This window comes from Leptonychotes weddellii, chromosome 3 (assembly GCF_054177405.1).
Source record: "Leptonychotes weddellii isolate Sample4059 chromosome 3, ASM5417740v2, whole genome shotgun sequence".
NCBI lineage: Eukaryota > Metazoa > Chordata > Mammalia > Carnivora > Phocidae > Leptonychotes > Leptonychotes weddellii.
The window spans coordinates 165,844,899-165,868,661 of record NC_138371.1 but is presented as its reverse complement, the minus strand read 5'-3'; the positions used below and the strand labels follow the sequence as shown (position 1 = coordinate 165,868,661).

At 42.1% G+C, this 23,763-nt stretch overlaps 1 protein-coding gene across 3 annotated transcripts in view; it reads right to left on the bottom strand.

Moving 5' to 3' along the window:
* Nucleotides 1-23,763, bottom strand: part of CLYBL (citramalyl-CoA lyase) — a 246,423-nt gene that overhangs the window by 111,075 nt on the left and 111,585 nt on the right. For 2 of the 3 annotated variants that reach the window (XM_081815168.1, XM_081815169.1), the window contains exon 2: nt 9,016-9,086. The exons of the other annotated variant lie outside the window; for it this stretch is intronic. In XM_081815168.1, the coding sequence (XP_081671294.1) occupies nt 9,016-9,086 (71 nt within the window). The remainder of the gene's footprint in view (nt 1-9,015; nt 9,087-23,763) is intronic. 3 annotated transcript variants of the gene reach the window in all.

Sequence of the window (23,763 nt, the reverse complement as noted above, 5' to 3'; positions counted from 1 at the left end):
TCTTAGATCAAGTCCACAGTGAAATAATAAGCTTCAAACTAGAGTCTTAGATCAAGTCCACAGTGAAATAACAAAGCTTCCTTTGTTAACAGAGAGGAAGTCTCATTTCCAATAGCTTGAGGGGCTGAACCTGCAGCTCCTAGGAAGAAGAGTGAGAAAGGATGGGGGATTTAAAGTAAATAAAATCCCTGCCACCAAGAGGACCCAAAACTCCTCTGGATGCCGAGGGCAGCTGGTGGGGGTGGGGGGGTGGGGGGAAGGCCGGGATGGGGGAGTACAAGTGATGAAACTGGGAAGATTCTGCCTGGCCCCCAACTCTTTAGGAACTTCTATTTGTCCTCAGTGCAATGCAGCCAGCGAGGGACAATGCCCCAAGATGAGCAACACTGTACTCTTACTTAGTAGTTTCTCATGACCCATGACCCCTGAGGTAACAAAATCAGTTGAGTTTTGTTACAGCTAATATGATTCTGGATTCAGGTATACTGCTGAATCTTATCTGCTTGCATTTTCCAAGGAGTCACATTTACCCCTACTTGTATCCAATTTAACTCAAATTTATAGTTTTCACGAAAATCACATGGCCACCTGAACAGATGCAGAAAAGAAAGCAATTGACAATTTTTTTTGTAATAAAAACACTCAACAAACTAGATCTGAAGGGAAATTCCCAAATCCTGAAAATGAAAGACTAAAGACTAAACTGAAGGCAGTAGAGACAGAATCCAAAGTTAACAAATATCAGTCACCCAGGCTCTAGTTTCCTGAGACCCACCAGTGCTCCAGCAAAGTGTCCAAACTCATGCTGTTTTGCTTTTTTTTTTTTTTAATGTTTTATTTATTCATGAGAGTCAGAGAGAGAGAGAGGCAGAGGCAGAGGGAGAAGCAGGCTCCCCGCCTAGCAGGGAGCCCGATGCGGGACTCGATCCCAGGACCCCGGGATCATGACCTGAGCCGAAGGCAGACGCTTAACCATCTGAGCCACCCAGGCGCCCGCTGTTTTGCTTTTGAAGATATAATGAACTCATATTCTAAGAAAGCCCTGTATATCAGACACTTTTACGAATGCTGGGCCAACTCATTGTTGGCCTATTTAACAAATGTATTTTTATTTAGGTGAAATATGTTCATACAGCAATTGGAGTTCTTAAAATAGCAATTAGATTTTATTATATCATATTTAATTTTTGTTAGAAAATTTGACAGGCTTTTCAAAGTTGGTTACCTGGGGAAGGGAGGATTTTTTAAAAAGATTTATTTATTTATTTAAGAGAGAGAGAGAGAGAGAGAGAGAGCAAGTGGGAGGAGGGGCAGAGGGAGAGGGAGAAGAGAGAATCTCAAACAGATTCCCCACTGAGTGCAGAGACTGACATGGGGCTTGATCCCACGACCCCACCATGACCTGAGCTGAATCAAGAGCTAGACACTCAACTGACTGAGCCACCCAGGGGCCCCTGGAAAGGAGGATTTTAGGTCAGTACACACAGGTCATGGACTGGGGCCTGTTGGCTGGATGCTGCTTTCAACCCCAGATCTGATTCTAGTTATCACTAAATAGTGATCACTAGGGGGTTAGAACCCTGGAAAAAGCACAAAGATAAAGAGAGTTTCTGGGATTCTCAGGAACTGACCACTCAGACTGTGTCAGGAGGCTAAGGCACTGAGCGGTCAGAGTCCTTGAGGAGCTGAGGAGAATAGGACCACATGGAATAGGGAGCATGGAGGGCTTGGGAGTGTGGAGAAGCCAGCACAGACCCTTGGATGCCCTCTGTGTCCTGGGAAACAACCCATGGAAGCAAGCCACCTCCCTAGGAAGCAAGAGCTACAGGAACTTGGCATTAGAAGAACCTTCTGCTATATACTGTGAGTAGGAGGCTGAGGCAGGTTCTCCTCCAGGAACCCCTCTTCCCCTATTCTTAAGTCAGAGGCACCTTTCCCTGGGCCCTCACAATACCAGGCACTGAGGACCAAGGCCTCAGTACCGACTCTGATGAGACAGCCAGAAGTAGCTCAACAGAAGCTGGAGTTAGAACTGCTCTCCTCCGCCCGGGGTCAGGTTTGCAGGAGTGAAGGCTGGGAACCTGCAGGGCAGTGAGAGGCAGCCCCAGCTCCCTCCCAGGACCCCATGGCTTCTGCCTTGGGAGCATACCTGGGCTTGCTCATCAGGACCCTGTTGCTTGGCCCAGTTCTCATGGGAGTCAGTAGAGCACCAGCTGCTACAGCACTCCCACTGCTTAGGAACTTCTGCTTCTTAGCCTTACCCCCCAACCAGCTGTTCCATGGCACAGATCCCAGCTAACATACAAGTCCAAGTTCACCATACTCTAGGTGATTTGGAGGGGGCCGTGCCCTGTGGGAGGCAGATGATCAGCTGGGCTGGCTCCCCCTACCCTCAAGCTGCTTGCCCAGATTCTACTCCTCTCCTCTGGCCTGGGCAGCTAAGGTGGTGGAATGCCCTGATGCTGGGTCCCACCCAAGTTATAACCAATGCAGATAGAGAAGAAGCTTGCCTGAGCTCAGGCAAGGGTCCAAATCCAGAGTGTGGGGTGGGCAGAGCAGGACAAGGGATTAGGCTTGGGCTGGTCTCTTCACAAGCAGCAGAAGCTCTCTGAAAGCCAACGCAGGGCAAAACATGGTGATCAAGGTCCAGGGAACCTCCCCCAGAACTCCATGTCTTCTCCCTGACCCTGATACCTGGCTCTAAGATGCCCTTGCCTCACCCATGGATGACCTTCATCAAGCACCACCGACTGGCGGGCTCAAGGACTTCCAAGTGTTCCCCTTGTCACATCCCTACTACCATTTCATAAACACAAATGTTTTGATCCCATAAGTTTGGAATCTAATACTTTCTTTGAATCATCTAAAGATTTTTATATATTTATTTGAGAGAGAGAGAGCACGAGCAGAGGCAGAGGGACTCCCCACCGAGCAGGGAGCCTGATGCGGGGCTCGACCCCAGGACCGTGGGACCCCAGGACCGACCCCAAGCCAAAGGCAGACACTTAACCAACTGAGCCACCTAGGCACCCCTCTTTGAATCATCTAAATGGCAGGCAGTCCAGAGGTGCCTGGGTGGCTCAGTTGGTTAAGCATCTGACTCTTGATTTTAGCTCATGAGCTCAGGGTTGTGAAATTGAGCCCCACACTGGGCTCTGTGCTGGGCATGGAGCCTGCAGAGCCTGTTTGAGATTCTCTCTCTCCCTCTCTCTCTGCCTGTCCCCTCTCCCTCTCTAAAAAAAATTTTAAAAATAAGTAAATATAAATAAATAAATAAGGGCCCCTGGGTAGCTCAGTCGGTTAAGCGTCCAACTCTTGATTTAGCTCAGGTCATGATCTCAGGGTCATGAGATTAAGCTCCACATCAGCTTCCACGCTCAGCGTGGAGTCTGCTTGTTCCTCTCTCTCTACTCCCCAACCCCCCCCCCCCGGCCCGCGCGCGCGCGCTCTCGCTCTCGCGCACGCTCTCTCTCTCGCGCGTTCTCTCTCTCTCTCTCTCTCTCTCTCTCTCTCTCTCTCTCTCTCTCTCGTAAATAAATAAATAAATAAATAAATAAATGGCAGTCCAGACTTAACCAAGTGCAGATAAGAACTTGATTCAGGGCTTTTTTGTTTTGTTTTGTAAATGGCTCCACGCCCAGCGTGCAGCCCAATGCGGAGCCTGAACTCACAACTCTGAGATCAAGACCTAAGCCAAGATCAAGAGTTGGTTGATTAACTGACTGAGCCACCTAGGCATCCCAATTCAGGTCTTTTTTTTTTTTTTTAAAGATTTTTAAATTTTTATTTATTTGACAGAGAGACAGTGTGAGAGGGAACACAAGCAGGAGGAGTGGGAGAGGGAGAAGCTGGCCTCCTGCCAAGCAGGGGGCCCGATGTGGGGCTTGATCCCAGGACCCTGGGATCATGACCTTAGCTGAAGGCAGATGCTTAACAATGGAGCCACCCAGGAACCCCTCAGTTCAGATCTTTTAAAAGTCATTACATCACTTCTTAAATTCAAAATGGAGTTAAAAAGCAATTATCATGAAGATAATAATGACTTAGGTCACATAACTCATTCCAAATCATTTTATTAAATTCAAGTAAATCAAAAGAAAAATTTTAGGGGCACCTGGGTGGCTCGATAGTTAAGCATCTGCCTTCAGCTCAGGTCATGATCCCAGGGGCCTGGGATTGAGCCCCGAATCAGGCTCCCAGCTCGGCAGGAGGCCTGCTTCTCCCTCTCCCTCTGCCATTCCCTCTGCTTGTGCTCTCTGGCTCTATCTCTCTGTCAAATAAATAAATAAAATCTTAAAAAAATTTTTTTAGTGTACTAATCAAACTCAGTATTAATCATATATTCAATGTATTCAAGCTGTTTACTAGTGCCTTTATAATAGGACTTCAATAATACTAAGATGGTTAATTTTATGTGTCAACTGAACTGGCCCATGGGGTGCCCAAATATTTGTTCTAACTTATTCTGGGTGTGTCTGTGAAGATGTTTCTGCACAAGATTAACATCTGAATTGGTAGACTGAGCAAAACAGATTGCCTTCCCTAATGAGCCCCATTCAATCAGTTGAAGGTCTGAATAGAACAAAAAGGCTGAAGGGTCCTGGGAGGCTCAGTCGGTTAATCATCTGACTCTTGATTTCAGCTTAGGTCATGATCTCAGGGTTGTGAGCTCGAGCCCCATGTCAGGCTCCGTGCTGGGCGTGGAACCTGCTTAAGATTCTCTCTCTCCCTCTGCCCCTCCCTGCACTGTCCCCCTCTCTCTGAAAAAAAAAAAAAAAAATTTTTTTTAAGTGTTAAAAAAAAACACCACATAATAAAAAAGCTGACACTCCCTCAAATAGAAGGGAATTCCTCCTGCCTGACTGTCTTCCAGCTGGGACATTGGTTTCTTTTCTTGCCTTTGGACTCAGACTGAGACATCAGTTCTTCCTGAGTCTCAAGCCTGTTGGCCTTCAGACTGGAACTATAACATTGGCTCTCCTGGGTCTCCCATGTGCTGACTGCAGATCTTGGGACTTGTCGGCCTCCACAACTGCGTGGGCCAATTCCTTATAATATATATAAAATATATTATAAATATATTAATGTTATATATGAATACATAATATTTTATAATATTAATATAATAAATATATAAATGTAAATTATATATAAAATATAAAAATATATAAATTATATATATGCACAAACATATACATAGTTTATATGCACACATATATACATAGATATATCCCACTGGTTCTGTTTCCCTAGAGAACCCGAAAATAACTCCTATACATTACCAACTAGATAGTTAACATATATGAGGTCTTAACCAGGAGTCAACCAGTTGTGCCTTCCACCCACCTTCACACTGCATCTCCTCATCCTGGCCGAAGACCCTATCACTATCCCAGGTCCTCTCTGCCCCTGTCCAGTCTCCTCCCCACACCACAGCCAGGATGGACCTTTACAAATGTCAATGAGATCATGATATTCCTCTGCTCCAAACAATTTAACAGCTTTCAGGTGTTCTCACATTAAAACCCAAATACCTTACCCTGGCCAACAAGGTCTTGGCTGCCGTGGCCCATCCATCCCCCTCTGCTACTACTCTCTGTCACAGGGATCTTCCCCCAGTTCCCTGAATGAGCCACATTTTTCCTGCCTGCCTCAGAATGTTCCCACATGCTATCCCCTCTCTCGAAGTTTCTTCTCCTGGATCCTAGCATGTCTAGTTCCCTTTCATCCTTCAGGTCTCAATGTTACCTCCTCAGCAAAGGCTTCCCCAACCCCTTTATACTAAATCAAACTTCTCCTGTGACTCTCTACTCCAGATTCCTGTCTGTTCCTTTCATAGCCTGTTGACTTGTTTATTGTCTTTCTTCCACAAAACTGACAGAATTTTTCCATTTCTGGTATCCCAGACAGGAACATCCTTTCTATTTGGTAGGGGAAGAGTAGGCAACCCAATGGTCCTTAAAAGGGCGAGGACACATGGCAGTGTGGCCCCTGCAATGCTACAGACAGACCTTGGGGCCTCGAGGAGTGAGGCAAAGATGGAGGACAGTGAAGACCTTTCCCAACCTGGTAGTGGTGAAGGAGGGAGGTGGCCAGAGCAAGTGCCCAAGGATGGTGGTGCCAGGGGTATCAGAGCTAGGGGCAGCAGGAGAGGGTGTCTTGGCCTGACTTTGGCTGTGTTCTCAGGTGTTTGTCACTGCCCATTTTCCAAGACCAGCTCTCCAGCCTGCCCACACCCCTCTCAGAAATTCCTTTTCTGCCCAAGTCGGCCCCAGCTAATATTGGTCATATACAACTCTACACACTGGATTCTGGTGAGCAGGCACCTGGTCTGCGTCACTCCTGTCATGTACTCTCAGCACTGTGCCTGGCATGTATAGGGACTCAGGGAACGTAAGCTGAATGCAAGGAAGAATAGACTCAGGGCTAGCTGGGTGGTGGGCTGAGGAATGTTGAAGGAGAAAGGGCCACATATTTCCATTAGCCTCTGTCCTCAGAAGGCTAAAAAGAATAGCAGGTGTGGGGTGCTTGGCTGGCTTAGTTGGTGGAGCGTGCAACTCTTGATCTCAGGGTTGTGGGTTTGAGCCCCATATTGGATGTAGAGATTACTTAAAAATAAAATCTTAGAGGAAAAAAAAAGGATAGAAGGCATGATCATTGTAATGCTCTGCAAATTTCACCAAACTTTCTTCCCAAAAGGTACTAATTCTACTCCCACCAGCAGTGCCGGAGACCACCTACCCTCCTGCATACCCTTTTCACTTGTTACACCACAGTGTTGGGACATTCAAGGAGAAGAGGTGTGATGTAGTGAGTGAAGGCTGCATGGGAAGGGCTGGAAGCATGTCTGGCAGGCTCAGATGGTGGAGCATGTGACTCTCGATCTCAGGATTGTGAGTTTGAGCCCCACGTTGAGTGTCGAGATTACTTAAAAAATACAATCTTTAAAGAAAAAAAAGAAAGGGGTTGGAGACGTGAAGCCTTGGGGAAAGGTTCGTAACGGTCTTATTTGAGCAATGATGAAACAATTTATGGATTTTGACTCTAAGGGCTGATCAAGGTTAAAAATTAAAATTTCTTAGGGCATCTTGCTGGCTCAGCAGGGCATGTGACTCTTGACCTCGGGGTCATGAGTTCAAGCCCCAACTGGGTGTAGAGCTTACTTAAATAATAATAAAATAAAATAAAAATTTCTTATGGAAAAATCTGCAAAAATCCACAGCTATATGACAGATTCCTGATGGATTCCTCTATCTGGGGCTAGATCTTTAATCCTTTGAGAGAATTGGAGGTGTGTAACTGAGCTGTATCATTGCCTCTTCTAAGTTCCTACACTAGGAAAAACTGAGCTCTGTGTTGCATGGCCCATGGGCCTGACCTTGCATGACAATTCTGATGCTTACAGAAGAATATATGCAATTAGAATGAGGATAAGAGTCCATTAACCAATCCTTTCCTACCCCTACAAAGACAGTAAAATTCACCTATGAATTTCAACCATGCTTATGACTTAATAATAGGTATTTATGCCAGCATCTATAATAACTGAGGCCTACTTATATTCTCACTTTGCTAAGTTCCCAAGTGCCCGGAGAGACTCCCTATTCTGAGGAACTGTTTCAGTCACTATGGCAACAGTGCACAGAGAAGGGGGAAGCTTTCCCTGGGCACGAGAGTAAAAGAACAGCTATTTGTCCTCCCATTGGCAGAACAGGGCCATTCGTGAGATTAGCATGTGGTGGAAATACAAATAAGCACGCAGCCCGCTTCAGAAAAGCCGAGAAAACATTTTCAGGGCAAACTCTCTCACGAAGCAATTATATCACACCTTAATCAAGTGCTCCATTGTGTACTGAAATGAAGAAATAGTTTTTTTGTGTCCAAAGGAGGAGACACGTAAGATAGCAGTTTGTGGTCAACTGTGGGTTTCCTTCTAAGCCCTGGGCACAGGATGAGGCAACCCAGGGGCTGTCGACCAGCCTTTCAGCCATTGAGGGGTGCCACGTACAAAGAGGCGGGTTGGTGAGGGAATTCCCTCTTAACCTATCCTTGCCATGGAACCCCAGAAAAAGGGGTGGGCATTGGATGAAGGGCAGACTTGGCAGGATTGCGGGTTGGGGGGGGGAAGAATCCATACTTATGCCCAGTTTGGTAAAGTTTGTGTCATGCTGTTTCAGAGCAGATCTCTGCCTCCTCAGACCATCAGAATACCAAAAGGCAAAGCAAGTGACCCCTGCAGTGGAGGTCTTTTTTCACATAGACAAGAAAGCAAACAAGCAACCATGTCAAAAATTTAAGATACTTATTATGCTAAGTGAAATAAGCCAGACATAAAAGGACAAATACCGTATGGTTCCACCTACACGAGGTACCTAAGAGTACCTCAAGTTCAGACAGGAAGTAGAATGGTGGTGGAATGGGGATGGGGAGTTCTTATTTTAATGGGAAGAGAGTTTCAGTTTGGGAAGATTAAAAGTTCAGGAGATGATGGCAATGGTTGCCCAACACTGAGAATGTACTTAATGCCACTGAATGGTCCACTTTAAAATAGTTAAAATGGCAAATTGTGTATTATGTATATTTCACCGCAATGAAAAAAAAAAAAAAAAACAGTTACCAAATCTGTTTCCCTTGTCATACCCATGCTATCATTTCACAAACGGAAATGTATTATCAAATTCAGTACTGATCATGCATCCAATAAATACTGAGTCCACCGCAAGCTGGCCCTTGCCCAGTATGGGCTGCGTGTGGGCTGAGCAAGCATGGTCACGAGCTATGCGTTCAGCACACCCTCGCTGTCGCGCATGCGTCTGCCTGGTATGGCTGCAGGACTCTAGTTCTCCAGATGCATGCACGTTTGCGTGGGGATGAGTCCCAGAATCAGGGAATAACCCCTACAACAGTGAGACCATGAATGGGTCCCAAGAAAGGGGGCAAGTTTTCCATGAGAACAGAGACCCACGTTTATACCCCATATGGATTAGTCTTTATTAATAACTGAGGCATGGGTACCTTTCAGAGTTGCTCTTTGTGTGGCGCTCAGGCGTCTGGTAGAACCTCTGAGAGTTAGCACTGCCATTTTTCTGAAAGGAAGATGAGGGGAGGGAAGAGTTTGATACTGGCTAAGCCCAGCCAGCCCAGCAGCCGACAAGAGGAAGAGGAGAGCAGGGAGGCTATTTGAGAGGAGGTGAGGGAGAGGAAGAGAATGAGGAAAGGGAAAGGAAGGAGGAGAAAGATAGAGGAAAGTTGGGGTGGATAAGAAAAGTGTCAGTGAAGGAAGGCAGGCGGAAGTGAGGGTGCATAAAGGGACAGTGGGGGAGGGGAGGCAAGAAGAGAGGAGCTTTGTCTTTCCTCAAAGCTCCTTGTTTTGTGTTGAGGAGGGGATGACAATAGAGCATGTGCCTGTTACTGGGTATTCACAGTAATCCCACTTTCTTGCTCTACTTTTGGTGAGAGAAGGAGGAGCAGAAGTTTTATCTGAACGGAAAACTGGAGGGATTTTTTTTTCTTGGAGTGACACTGAGGTCAAGAGGGAAACCTGCACTCCTTCACTGAACACGTTTAAGAACACAATGCGATTAGCATCTCTTCTGTTTCTGGGCTGATTCCACCCGGGGCTCCTAGAAACACAAAGAAGTCCAAGGATGTTGTTCATTAATAGTTAACTGTTGATGTTGCTGAGGACTTGGTCCAGGAATGACACTCTCCCTCTGCCCACAGAGATTTGATAGATGAATTAACAAGTGTAATCCCATCATCACAAACTATGAGAGATAGTACCTGTCAAGCACAGAACATGGGAGCTTTTTGGTAAATTGTAATAAAAGCCTAAAGGATATGCCATCCGATTTCCCTGTGCCTCTGTAGAGATACTTGGAATTCTGGATCATGAATCTCTGAGTGTGAGGAATAGAGCATACTTGTTCCATTCCTGACCAAAGGTGAACATTCAGAGGACAGCCGTCTGTTTAGATGGTTCATTGTTCGCATCCCTGCCTAAGAAGATCTGATTCTAAAACAAGTTGCAGAAAAGACAGTATTTCATGGTTAATGTATTAAAACAGCCAGTGGAGAGTAAAGGAAATATTACCATGGGTCCACCAGAAAATTTCATAAAAAAGACCATTCACTAAATTTCTCCATTTAGAGATTCCATTAGTAAATGGGTTATTCTATCTCAAAAACTTAGAAATTTAAAGCTGAGATGATTATTTCCTGGCAGAGCTTTAGAGGTAACTGACAAATGTGAACTAGAAAGATCAATTTCTCCTTAACTTTTTTTTTTTTTTCCCTCCTTAACTTTTTTTTAAAGGTCACGAAAGAAGACTGTCAACCTGACAGATGTAACCACGGATTCTTTCACAGAGTTCTTCAAAAGCTCAAAGGCTGCTAAATGTGTCAAATTAATGCATCTCCCCCATGACCGGGTTCTTTGATATGAAAGTAATCATGGGAGATTTTTTTTTCCCCTCCAGAAAATGGCTCTGCAATTTTGAGAAAATAGTTTTCTCCACATCTTAAATTTTTTTTTTGTAACTGTCATGAAAATGATGTGGGTTAATGGAATCTCCATTTTCTCCCAAGATTCTCTCAAAAATTCCTTTCAAGTGTCAATCTCAATGAAATAAGGCCAGAATGCTACATAGCTTAGAATTTTGATATTTTGTGAGCTATATAGTCCTTTGATTATCCTGATTTGTAGATTTTGGGAGGATTTAATATTGATCTCTCTCTAGCACTGAATAATTTTTAGAAAAAAAACACAGTCTGAGTCTAATTGCCAGACCCATACCACACACACGAAAGCTGTGAATACAAGCTGTGATCACGAATCACGTGTACGTGGCTTTGATTGTGTGGGACCCACAATAAGATTAAGATTTTTTTTTTTCCTTCTTAATTATTCAGAGCTAAGTGTGATAAAAATTAAAACTAAACATATGGATGTGATCATGAAGGCTTTTTCTAACATAGTTGGTTGTTGTTTTTTTTCTTTTTAAATATGTATAATGTGCTACTGGCACTAATTCCTTTAAATATCTATTTAAGGCCAGACTTCCTAGAACTTGCTCTAATTTTAGGGGAGCTTAGGGTTGTTTTTTTTTTTTTCTTAATCCAGTGCCACACTTAGCATCCACCAGCTCAAAGTACAAAAGGGCTTCTTTTCCTTTTATTTTTAGACCCCCCCCAAACCACTCTTTTTATTAAGTTTTTAATTTTAATTCCAGTATAGTTAACCAAAAAACCACTCTTAATGAATATGTATTGTTACTTAGTTTTTGGTGGAATGAACTGGTCAATCTTCAGACAGAAACATTTTCATTGTAAATACAAGAGAATAAAATGAAAAATTAAGAGGGGAATCCTTTCTACAAGCTGTATGTCCATGATAATCTATGTTTTGGTTTACTTGTGACTTGATTCACAGTTTTCTAGGATAATGACAAGAGAGATGAAATAGGTTATTTAGAGACCAACATAACCAGACAATTTTTTTATGTTTGTCTTTGGAATGCATTAACTAATTTTAAAAGCTAATTTAATTTTACATTCTATCAGACTAACACTGATACTTGTCTTCCTTTGGAATGTGCTAATGATATGCTATGAGGTAGGTGGCTCAGAAGACCGTTGGGTGACAAGGACAGACCACGTGAGATTGAAAAGTTGTTGAAGGTTTTCATGGCACCAAATGGACAATTTCCAAATGATTCTTCCTCTGGCTCTAGTTTCCAGAAATGCAAGCAAGATACAGGGGAACACTAAGCTACAAGTCAGGAGACCTAAAACATCCATTCTTAGACAGACCAGCCTGAGATTTCTGCTTCTGACTACCTGGCTCATTTCCCAATGACTCCTGGGTACCCTGGTCCCATTCTTCCATCTCATATCTTCTTTCCATTCCCACTTGGGCCTCCCAAAGTTCTTGCTGACTCTACTTCTAGCTGAACTCACATTTCTTTGCTAACCCCAAGCTCCTAGATTCATTTCCATGGGGAATTCAATTGCCATCCATGTCTTGGAATTGGTCCTAACTCTGCTGGTCATTTCTGCCTTCCCCCTGGTTCGGCTCACTTGGCTTGGGTTAGGCTGGAGGACCTAGCAGAAGGCTGACCGCCCATATGGGCCAACCAGCTCCCAGTCAGTTGATGTTTGATTAGATTATCCTTGCCAGATCTCTGTGCCTGTAATACAAGTTCTAAATACAAGAGGATCTATTTTGGTTCAAAAACCAAATAAGAGAGCAAACTTTGCAGTAGTCTTCCATGGCGCCCAGCATTTTAAAGAGGCACAACCTTAGAGCTCAGTTTATCCCATTCCCAGCAAGACCAGTAGACTGCAATAACAATCCAAAGGCAGGGAAAACGATAGGATATTAAATTACAGAATACCAACATTTGCATAGTAATTCCCACTAATTAAGAAAGAAAGATATAAGTTGTTTGTTATAAACACCACCAGGTCTTGAGCAAACACCAAGAGCTCACCACAGAGCCAAACCAAGCATTTGTCTAATCAAAGCCACTTTCTAAAGCGTTTTATTAGTACAGCTGCAGAGCACACATTTTATCACACATGCTAATAATCCCAGTTATGGCGCCTACATTTTAATCATTTGTTCTAGGCTTGTTTCTCAAACAATTAACACTAATGAATGGTCAGAATACCTCGGATCATATATGTCTAATTGCAGTCAAGAGCAGTTCTTGTCTGCATGTACATTTCAATTTACCTCTGGGGATAATGTTTGTTAATTGTATTTCTTTATACGAAAGCGAAGAAAAAGGCAGTTCAGGCAAAAAGGGACTAAGTGTTCTCCTCTCTCCCTTTGTTCCCACAAGAAGCTAAAGTCACTTCAAGAGGCACTTAATCCCATCATCCGCGGTTAGCATCAATCAAAAAGAATCTGAAGTAAAATGATGCAGCTATATTGTGTAATTAAAAGCAATTCAGGTAGTTATTGCTTGGGGCCCTCTACGGGTCCAAATACTTAAAATGGCCCTGCAGGGATCCTAAACACTGTAGTGTTTTAAATTTGGTCAGCAACAATATCTGGAGGAAAGGGAAGAATATGCAAAAAAACAAAACACAAAAAACAAAACAAAAAAAACCTCCCCACAAAATCCCACAAAAACAAAAACCCAAAACAAGAACAAAAAAGCCTACCACCCTGTCCTAGTGTGAACTGTAAAACAAAAGAAAAGAAGAGGGAGAGCAAAAGTCTGAGGTGAAAAAGCCCCACAATCCCCAGCTACAAAATGAAATAAACATAGAAGGGCAGGAAGGAGAAAAAAGAAAACAACTGATATTTTCCGAATTCAACAGTCCCTTTCCCAACCCAACTTCCGCACTTAAGGAAAAAAATGTGTACCAATGTTGGCTGGGTCTCTTCAACATGAAATGGAACAGCTTTGTAGGATCTATAATATGACAAGCAGAGACTATCTGAAAACCCAAACTTACTAAGAAAATATGAAGTAAATTTATGGTGTGTCTAATTCCACAGTTACTTATAAAGGCAAGAAGTGAAAAGTACTTTTTAAAAGTTTGGCACAGATTTCTACTGCAATTCACTTAAATCATTAAGAAAAAATAAGTGCTGAAGCTTTCAGGCTTCTTATTTGGCTTCTTAAGCGAACAAGAGTTTAACATAGTGTTTTCTGCTATGTGCCTTTAACAAAGAGCCATCCTTGACAGAAGGTTGGGAACAGGCATAATTCTCTGGTTTTGATTCTTGGCTAAAATATTTTTAAGTAAAAGCACAAGTCCTCAAAGGATGTAAGACTAGATGTTAAAACAACAACGTGTGTTTAAGTGTTACCATCATTTCCCCCTTTATAATAAAACCGGGAAAGAACGCTTCCTGTTGATTTACAAAAGAATTTCTGGAAAAAATGCTAAGTGCATGCCTGAACGAGCTATTGGATATTAAGGAACTTTTCAGAAAAGACACCAGGTTACTCTCAGGATAAGGCACATTGTGGCAGCAGATGCAATCACTGGAACGGGGCATTTCACAGCAGCATCTATAAATACTTTCTAAGGTACAAGTTAGTGGCAAATGTAATTGTGGCCTAAAAACTATGTGTGTGCATGTGAGGGTTATATGATTTAACTTTCAAATCACAAAATGATTATCGAGGGAGATATCCAACAACAGTTCGTTTTAACACAGAATTGCCCTCATTTTCCACACAAATATTCTAGCAACTTGAATGCAAAAGCTTACAACTGAAAAATGCAAAAGTATTTCCTCAAAGCTTAAGAACATATATGAAGTACTGATTTGCAAAATGGCAGAATGGAACCAATTGTGTTTCCATCTCTAAAAGAAGCAAACTTTTGAAAATCTGTCATTTAAAAGAATCTGCCTACCTGCTTTCCCAACCATAATGATCACAGTGTTAGACAAGTATACCACATACACTCAAACCATTTTGTGTTGTGAGCTAAGTATTTTCTCTAAGTGGGGCGCCTGGCTGGCTCAGTCAGAGGAACACGTGACTCTTGATCTTGGGGTCATGGGTTCGAGCCCCACATTGGGTGTAGAGATTACTTAAAAATAAAATCTTTAAAAAAAAAGTATTTTCTGTAAGTTTAAATCTATTGCTTATTATTTAGTGCTGTCTTCGAGTGTCATTCAAAATCATTAACCCTTAATGGGTGGGAATCGAGGATCTGAAATCCCCTCCAACTGCCATATTCTTATCACCCTTGCCTTCTAGGTAACACACTCCCCATGGGACGGAGAAGAGCAAGTGGATGACAGAAGTGCCCTGCAGGTTACTTAAACCTATACCACCAAACTTCTCAGATAATCTATTTCAAAATCAGGCAGAGGTGTTTCTTTGCTGCAACTGTGCCGCTCAAGATAAGCTACCTGAAGGCAGAGTGCTAAATAAAGACTTTATTTCTGATTCACCAAAATATCGATTTCGTGTCCTACAGTTTTTTTCACTAACTTTTGGATTAAGATAGGCAGGTACTTTCTCTTAGGAAAAGCAAGTGTAAGCTTTGTTAACAGGGGACATTTTAAGAACACCCAAAAATGAACTAAACAAAAGGGAGAAAAACGAATTCACTGATAATGAATTTCAGGCAAAAGTCTGTACTGCGATCTGTCCCTTATAACAATCTTTAACACAATTCCCACTGACAGGTGTTTTATCAATATCATATTTTTTTTCTTCTTGAGTCCCAGGTCTCAGCACTGCTCCCCTTGTTCCTGATGCTCCCCTGGAGCTCCCCAGGGATGATGCCCACCACAACTGGGTCCTTCGGTTCCTGCCATTGATCCAGCTGTGTGCATGCTGACTAAATGCTGCCAGGTCAAGCTGGAGAGCAGGACTTGAAAATTCAGTGCTAATTACTGTGATTACAATCTGTGTGTCAAGCAGCCAAAGCCTCTGGGAAGTGTCCACAGGCAACCTGTCTCTGAATCAAAAATCTCAGTTTGAGAGATGAAGAATCTATACACACTGACTTTCCAGCTCGTTAAGTCATAATATGGGCATCAAGTGTTCATGATACCTTCTCTGGAAGCACATGAAGTAAGGCAAGCCCAGCACTTAGAATGTACAAGACAGAGAGGGGAAATAATCAAACAGAACCCATGAAGCCCCCAAAATAGCAAACACCAGAGTCCTGCAATATCATGCTCAGATGGCGATTTTCTTGAGATGACTTGAGACCCTCTGATCCCAACCAGGAAGTGAGTGGGCAGTTAATGAAAACACACTCATAGGCATCGCTCCGCAAAGAGCAGGGGCAATTATGTCATGAGAAACCTCAAACCCCTCGGTATCCATGTGAGTTGTGTATTAATGACTGAGCTCCCAAAGGCAGATAGACTGGAGTCAGAAAAAGTGATTTCACAAATATATCTTATATGATATTGAAGAATCAAAAAATGTTGATGGGAGGGAATGCTAAACTATCATTTTGTTTTCCTGGGCTCACAAACATTTTTAAAATAAATTTGAGTCACTTGGGAATAGGTTGAAGAACCAGTGTATTTATAGCTATTTGGGAAGGCAGCTAGTTTTGCTCTGGAGTGCATGGTTCATTTTCCTTTCTTCATAGACTATGTGCAGATATGTTTGTTCCTGCCCAAGTTAAACAAATACAGTTCTTTCCAGAGCACGATCTTTAAGTCAGAATTAATCTTTTGAGTCATCATGTAAAATCTTAAAGGAATTTCTATACTTGCAGTAACATTACAACGTGAAGTTTCCAGACACTGCCCAAAAGTTTTGATTTCACATCTAAACCATCACAGGAAACTTTTGTAGCTGGTGAACACCACACAGGCTTTCTATGTGCCCACAACGAGGAAGAGAGGCTTTTCAAGGGACACACTGGCCAGTGTGGTCCCAGGGCAGCAAGCAAAATCTAACCTGTCATTTTGAGCCTGGCCTGAATTGGCCAACACATGTCGAACATCAGAGAGCCTTTATGAAAATATGACTTCAAGTATTTTTCTTTCCTCCTCTCATTTCCTTTTTTCAAGTACTCAGTTCACAAAATATGTCTGTAAGTGTGTTTATTGGAAAATGAAACCACTTTAAAAAGGCTTAGTTGTTTTATGTCAAGAACCCTAAAAAAGGCAATAATTTCAGTATGAACCCATTCTATAAAATACCATTATTTGATTACTTATTTAGGTTATTTGCTGATTATGCAACATAAATAAAATAAAAAAAAATAGAAGTGATCAGGGGTGCCTGGGTGGCTCAGTTGATTGAGTGTCTGACTCTTGATTTTGGCTCAGGTCATGATCTGAGGGTTGTGAGATCAAGCCCCGCGTTGGGCTCCATGCTCAGAGTAGAGTCTGCTTGAGATTCTCTCTCTCCTTTTCCCTCTGCCCCTCCCCAAGCTTGTGCTAAATAAATAAATAAATAAATGTGATCATATGTTTGAAGATTTTATAACTTCAGATGGTAATTTTTCTCTTTTTAAGAATTAAATGAAATCAGTGTTAGCTTGGTAAAACAAATCATTACTAAATTACTAAAGTACACTCTTGTGTACTTTCTGAATTCTCACAAAGACTTCTGTTAATGACACAATGAGAACTGCAGCTGAGTGTCCAACCAGAAGAGAATGCAGAGTGGGACAATGATAGATGTGCTGGTGGCTCATCCCCACCCCCATCCCAGGTGCTGGCCCCCACTCCCTTCTTTCCACAAGACTTTACCAAGCTCCTTTCAAGTGCTTCTGCCACTCAAAGTGAGCAATCTAGTAAGTCAAAACTTTCGCATACCTGATTTTCATTTTTTTTTTTTGTTTTTCCCATGTACAATGAGAGAGCTTGCAAATCTCCTTAGTCTGTTTCTGAATCGGAGTCTGTTCAGTCGGCAATAAGAACTCAGCCCTTTGGCTCGTGGACACAGACACGAGTTTATCAGCATCTAGCACGAGGTCTTGTATGTAGCCACACTCATGTTTGTTGACCAACTTACTTACCAACTACCTTACTGGTTAATTGATGGTCATTATCATTGGGTTTCTCCACGGCCAAGAAACCCTTACACTTGTTCCATTTCTCAGATGAATTCTAAGAACTGTCTGTGCTGTACTATGCAATAGCCATAATCTGTCCCTTGCAGGCTCAAAAACCACTTACTCTACAAGACCACTAAATAGCAAATACACCAAAAATATGCTCTGGTCAATACAAATAAGTACAGTGAAGACTGTCTCAGAAATAATTTCAATCAATTTTACACAACTGATCTGTTCTTTCAAGGAGCCCTTAATTTTCTCAATCCCTGATTGAGTTGTTACATGAATCATGAAGGCTTAACTATGAAGATAAAGACAGATATTTCAATCAGGGAATACCCACGATGGTTTAATTAAAGAATTTTTGCATCTCGCTTACAAAATATCGCTCCTTAAGTATGGCATGGCATTTATTTAAAATGTCCCAGAGGCAATTAAGCCCTTGATTAACAATAAAATTTTCTTCCTTAACTTCATTCTCAATTACTACGCAGCTCATTTGTCCTTGCCTGGAACTTCAGCACGTGGTACTCAATGGATTTAACTCACATGTAATTCCACACAATCCATCAAAAACAGAAGAATTCAAGTCCACGGGAGCTAGCCGTTCCTAAAAGTTGGAGGTCGTACTTGTGGTGCAGTTTGCCTCACTTTTCACCTGCAACTTGCAGCCTACCCACATCCAGGGGTGTGTGAGGACTCTCTCTGTGTTATGAGAGAGCAAGGGGACAATAACCAGGACATAACTCCTAATGCTCAGAGTTCAGTTTTTCTTGAGCTCAAGGAGGAAGGATAGTGATTAATAATACACTTGCCCACTTGATTCCTCCAGTCTGTGCACTGAGGAGAAAGAAAGGGTCATGAGTCCCCAGACCTGCCATCTCTGAATTGTTCTTCCACTTCCCTGGAAAGGAGGTGAGTGGTAGGAAATCAGAGCAGTTAAGTGCATGGGCTCTGGAATCCAGCACACCTGGGTCTGGTGACACCTTCAGTATGTTACTTGGCCTCCCTAAATCTCGGGTTCGTATTATGAGTTGGATATAACAACAGGATTGCTGTGAGAAATCACTGAATGCAGGTAACACCTGATAAAACACCCCCCACACAAAAAGTCAATCAATAATAGCTACTTTTACTAAAGAGAAGGCACTTTCTCCTCCTCTTCTCTGACCTCTTTGAGTTAGACATGGGGGTCTGGAGCAGAGTGTTGCCTAGGATTCTTTACTGGTGTGCTGTACACACACACACACACACACACACACACACACACACGGTGAGAGGCACTCTGCCACATCTGGGAAACACACCTACCAACGGGAGTGGGACCCCACATCCATGCTAAGAGTGAGCAGTGCAGAAAATAAAAATGTCGGGTTATATCTCCTCTATGATGCCCTCCAGGTCTTCAGAACTTAGTAGGTGGACAAGCTAGGTACCAATTTTGGCTTATCTGTGAATTTTTTAATCAGCTCTAAAATAATGTTTCATGAGTATCTATGCACATTAATCTCATCTAAAAAGAGAGGAAAATCAAAAGAGTTTTGCCATTCATTTTATCTTAGTGTTAGGTAAATTTTTCTTTCATTGATTCCACAAATAGACATTGGACACCTAAGCCAAGCCCTGGGGATATCAATGAGGCGAGAATCAGCTATCTGGGAAGCTAAAATCTAGCTAGGGAGACAGACCCAGGACAGGGGTCTCTAAGGCAAACAGAGCCCGGAAGCCCAGGAATGAGAGGGGGCGTTCAAAGAAGCTTTCCAGAGGCAGTGACAACCTTGGAAGGGGGTAGACAAACTCCAGAGGCAAAAAGTGCATAGTGGATCCAACAGAATGAGGAAGAGCACAGGTAAAATCACTGATTTCATCTCAATTATCACCAGTGATTTTCTTTTTTTTTTTTAATATAATCTCGTTCATATTTTTTTAAAAGATTATTTATTTATTTATTTTAGAGAGAGAGAGTGCACATGCGGGGGAGTAGAGGGTGAGGGAGAGGGACAAGGAGTCTCTGCACTCAGTGCAGGCCCCAGTCTGGGGCTCGATCCCATGACCCTGAGATCATACCTGAGCCAAGTTGGATGCTCGGCCGACTGAGGCACCCAGGTATCCCTCACCAGTGATTTTCTTTCTTTGCAAATGCCATGCCCACCTCTAACTCATATGTTGCTTTCATGCATGTGGGGGGATTCCCAGATGTAAACACTAGCTATATGAAACACCAAAACAGTGTCCTTTTTCTGATCCTGTAGTATGTCATAGACAGTGAGCAAAAGAGTGCGAACCCAAATCCTAAATTTTCTGAAGCAAAAAAGCTCCCCTTTTTGCTCTCTGATAAGATGTATTTATACTTTAAAATCATCTTAGAGATATACAGGACTTGGGGCGCCTGGGTGGCTCAGTTGGTTAAGCCTCTGCCTTCGGCTCAGGTCATGATCCCAGGGTCCTGGGATGGAGCCCCACATTGGGCTCCCTGCTCAGTGGGGAGCCTGCTTGTCCCTCTCTCTGTAGCTCCCTCTGTTTGTCTTCTCTCTCTCTGTCAAATAAATAAAATCTTTTAAAAAAAGACTTAAGTAATAATTCTATTTTAAACAAATATTTCCAACAGAATCGTGTTGAAAAGAGATACAATGAGATTATGTTTTGTATTACCTGAAGCTTAGGAGCAGCATTATTTAGGTACCTCCAAGTGGACAAGGGACAGTGTATCTGTACAGATTCAAAATGTTAAAATACAAGGTAGCAGTACTCATTCTAAGGCAAGCAAACCTAAGTTCTCAACGGTAGACTTTGTTCTTTTTAACATCTATTGAATTCTTTATTTACATTTCTCTTAATCTTTTCAACAATTGTATGAAATAGATAATATTATCGCCACCTATTTTATATAGGGAAACATAAAATTCAGTAACTTTATTTAGTAACTTCAAATTTATTTTATTTAGTAACTTTAAATTTTCAAATGGGCAGCTGCTGACAATATTGTGCCACATTCACAAGTGATACCAGTTTTCTCAGGGCATTGCACAAACCAAAGCATATTAACTTACATCCATATTGATCAGAAGAGCTTCACTATTAAAAAAGAAAATCAAGGGGCGCCTGAGTGGCTCAGTCGCTAAGCGTCTGCCTTCGGCTCAGGTCATGATCCCAGGGTCCTGGGATCGAGCCCCGCATCGGGCTCCCTCCTCCGCGGGAAGCCTGCTTCTCCCTCTCCCACTCCCCCTGCTTGTGTTCCCTCTCTCACTGTGTCTCTCTCTGTCAAATAAATAAATAAAATCTTTAAAAAAAAATCAAAACACATTCAAACAAGAAATGATAGCCAGGATGCCTCCCCACTCCTTCAAAGTTGCCTCTCCGTAGGACAGTCTAGAACAGGGCTCAGTAAACGTTGTCTGAGAGGGCCAGATAGTAACTATTTCAGATAGTGAGCTGAGAGACAAATGCTGTGATATTATACAGGGACTTGTACAACAAGAGAGAACGCAAATTTCCACACAATTTTTTACTGATGAAACTCAAAATAAAATTGAATACAACTTTTGGTAATACAGTTCTAGCCGAGAAAAGAATGGCATTCTTTTGTTGCGTGGGGGGGAGGGGTAGTATTTTGCTTAATTGGAGTTAAAGGCACTTGTTCCCTATCACCAAAGCATGGGTATCTGGAAAAACCATTCTTAGCTCAAGGGCTGTATAAAAATAAGTGGTGAGCAGAAGCTGGCCTGTGGACCCTTGGTTTAGAATATGTATTTAAGAATTTAGCCTTAGACAAACTTATACACCCTGGAGACCCAGAGTTCACAGACATAGGACCCAAGTCACAGAGAATCACCACAATCATGGCAACAGAGCAAAATGGTTAAGACTCAGGTCCTCAGCTTTGAACCACAGGCCATGTACCAGCCCTGGTTATTATTCAGAGACATCAACAGATAGAAAGTTTCCAGGGCTCCCCACTACCCTCCCATGGGACTCTCATTTTTTTATATTACTTGTTAACTTGGGAGGTTTGAAGCTGCTGCCACACCAACTACTTTGTGCTACACTAAAGAAAAGTCAATTTAGTGGAATCACAAAAAAAGTACATTATATTCGCTTCTATTTGTGGCGTTTAAAAAAAAACCCTCAATTTCTCTCACTTTCCTTACCCCCCCCCCCATCCTGAGCCCAATAAATTTCTTTTTTGGTAAAGTTTTAACAGATCAGTTTTGTGTTCCTAAGTCTATCCAGCATTTCATCGTCCTTTTAAATACAAAACCCAGAAACTCAAGTCTTTTGTGGGCTCCCTGCTCTTTGTGTGATCATAGGGTAGAGGTGGGGGAGGAGAGGGGAGTGGGGTGAGGAGGGAGGTTATTGGCTCACAAAAGTCCAGACAGAATTGGACTAAAAAATGCAGAGCAGGGGAGCAGGGTGGAAGAAATGAATCAGAAATCCCACAAACAGAGGAGGGTTATTTTTCTTTTAAAAGATTAAGGATTGTAGGTTTTCATGCTTACTCAGATGGAACAAGAAAAGATTTTAACTTCTTTGCCTCATTCAGTTTGGCTCTGAACAAAACAAAAGTTGAGCACATTCAAAACATCCATTATAATTTTCTTCTTCCCAACATCTGGTGAAAGATTTAGGGTTACATTCTACTCAGTAATAATCCCAGGGAAGAAAAGTCGAAAGCTCGCCAAACACGGAAAGGCAGAGGGAACTCATAAGGCCTTTCCCTCCCTTTCATGCAGACAGACATTCTAGGTAAAGCTTCCTTGCCATTGTGAGTTAAATTCCAGTTCTAGCATCAAGCCGGACACACAGATTCTAGGTGTTCATAACGAATGGGGGAAATGCACATAGCTACTTTATAGAAATGTCCAAAGGAGCAGAAGCAGTTTCTTTTGAGGGAAGGTACCATATTTTCCAAATTAGTACAACTTGTAGTTGATGGGCTGACACCTGTTCATCTACGTCTATAACGAACTAATGCTCCTGATGACTAATAATGCTCTCAGGAAGTAGTTAAACACCCCTAGGTTGTACACTGGTAATACAGAAGATAAAAAGCAAGGGGAATAGGCAAATGAGGAGAGGGAGGAAGTGAAGGCAGTAATTTGGACAATAAAGTGGAAAGAGTTTCAATCACGACAGGGGTTCAGTGCAGCCTGAACAGCCCTCCATCTATGGACAAGTCTGATAGTTTCTCTCCTAGAGTCAGCTCCCCAGTAATTAAAACTTCTTAAAGATTTCTCTTCTCTGACCATTCCTACTGCATATTACACATTATTGGGATTACAAAATCTTAAAAATTAATCCAAAGCTCTGATCACAACGATAAGGAAGAACAGAAGGTAATATTCGAGTGGGGAAAATAGAGATAAAGAACTGATTTTAAGAGCCATGATTTTAGGAAGTTGTGATTTTAGGAAGCATCCTTTTTGCTGACCCTGGCACCGTACTAGGCATACAATGGATGTTAATTAAATATATAAATGAGTAAATAAATGAGTGCAAGAAACAAGTATCTTAAATTAGCTTTTATATGAATTTCCCTTCCTTAATTGTATGACAGTGATGATAATTCTCTTTAGAGAATTGGAAGAGCAAGTAGAATTATACTATTTACCTACTAACTAATGTGCATATGTTATTAATCATTCAAATAGAAAACACTGATATATAGTCAGGAAATTTCTTTTCTTTTTTGTCTTTTTTTAAAAAAAGATTTTATTTTTAAGTAATCTCTACACCCAACGTGGGGCTCGAACCCACAACCCCGAGATCATGAGTCCCACAACTCCACTGAGCCAACCAGGTGCCCCATAGTCAAGAGATTTCTAAGGAAGCTGATGTATTTTTAAATATCTTTGGGTGAAATAAAAAGGTGTCCTGTTGACAGCTAGGGTGAAGGTAATGAAAACCTCTTTTATTACAGCACTATATTTTTATATTTAACTCTACTTTTAAGCTCTCAGGATATTTGTAGCACCTAAAGTTTATGGATATGTTCCCAGTGATCATGAACCAGACACAGGTTTTATAAAACTCACTTAAAACAGCAAAATTACAAAACAGTGACTCATTATCATAATCTTCCTGTGGATATAGCTTAAGATACACAGGAAACCAATTTCTCTCTGAAACGAGAAAAAAGAAGGTAACACCTTTAAAATGCTGCCACATAATGCTGAAATCCTTAAAACAATGTGGTCTGGAAGATGTAGGAGTCTTTACATGTTACATACAGAAATAAGAAAAAAGAAAGAAAAGAAA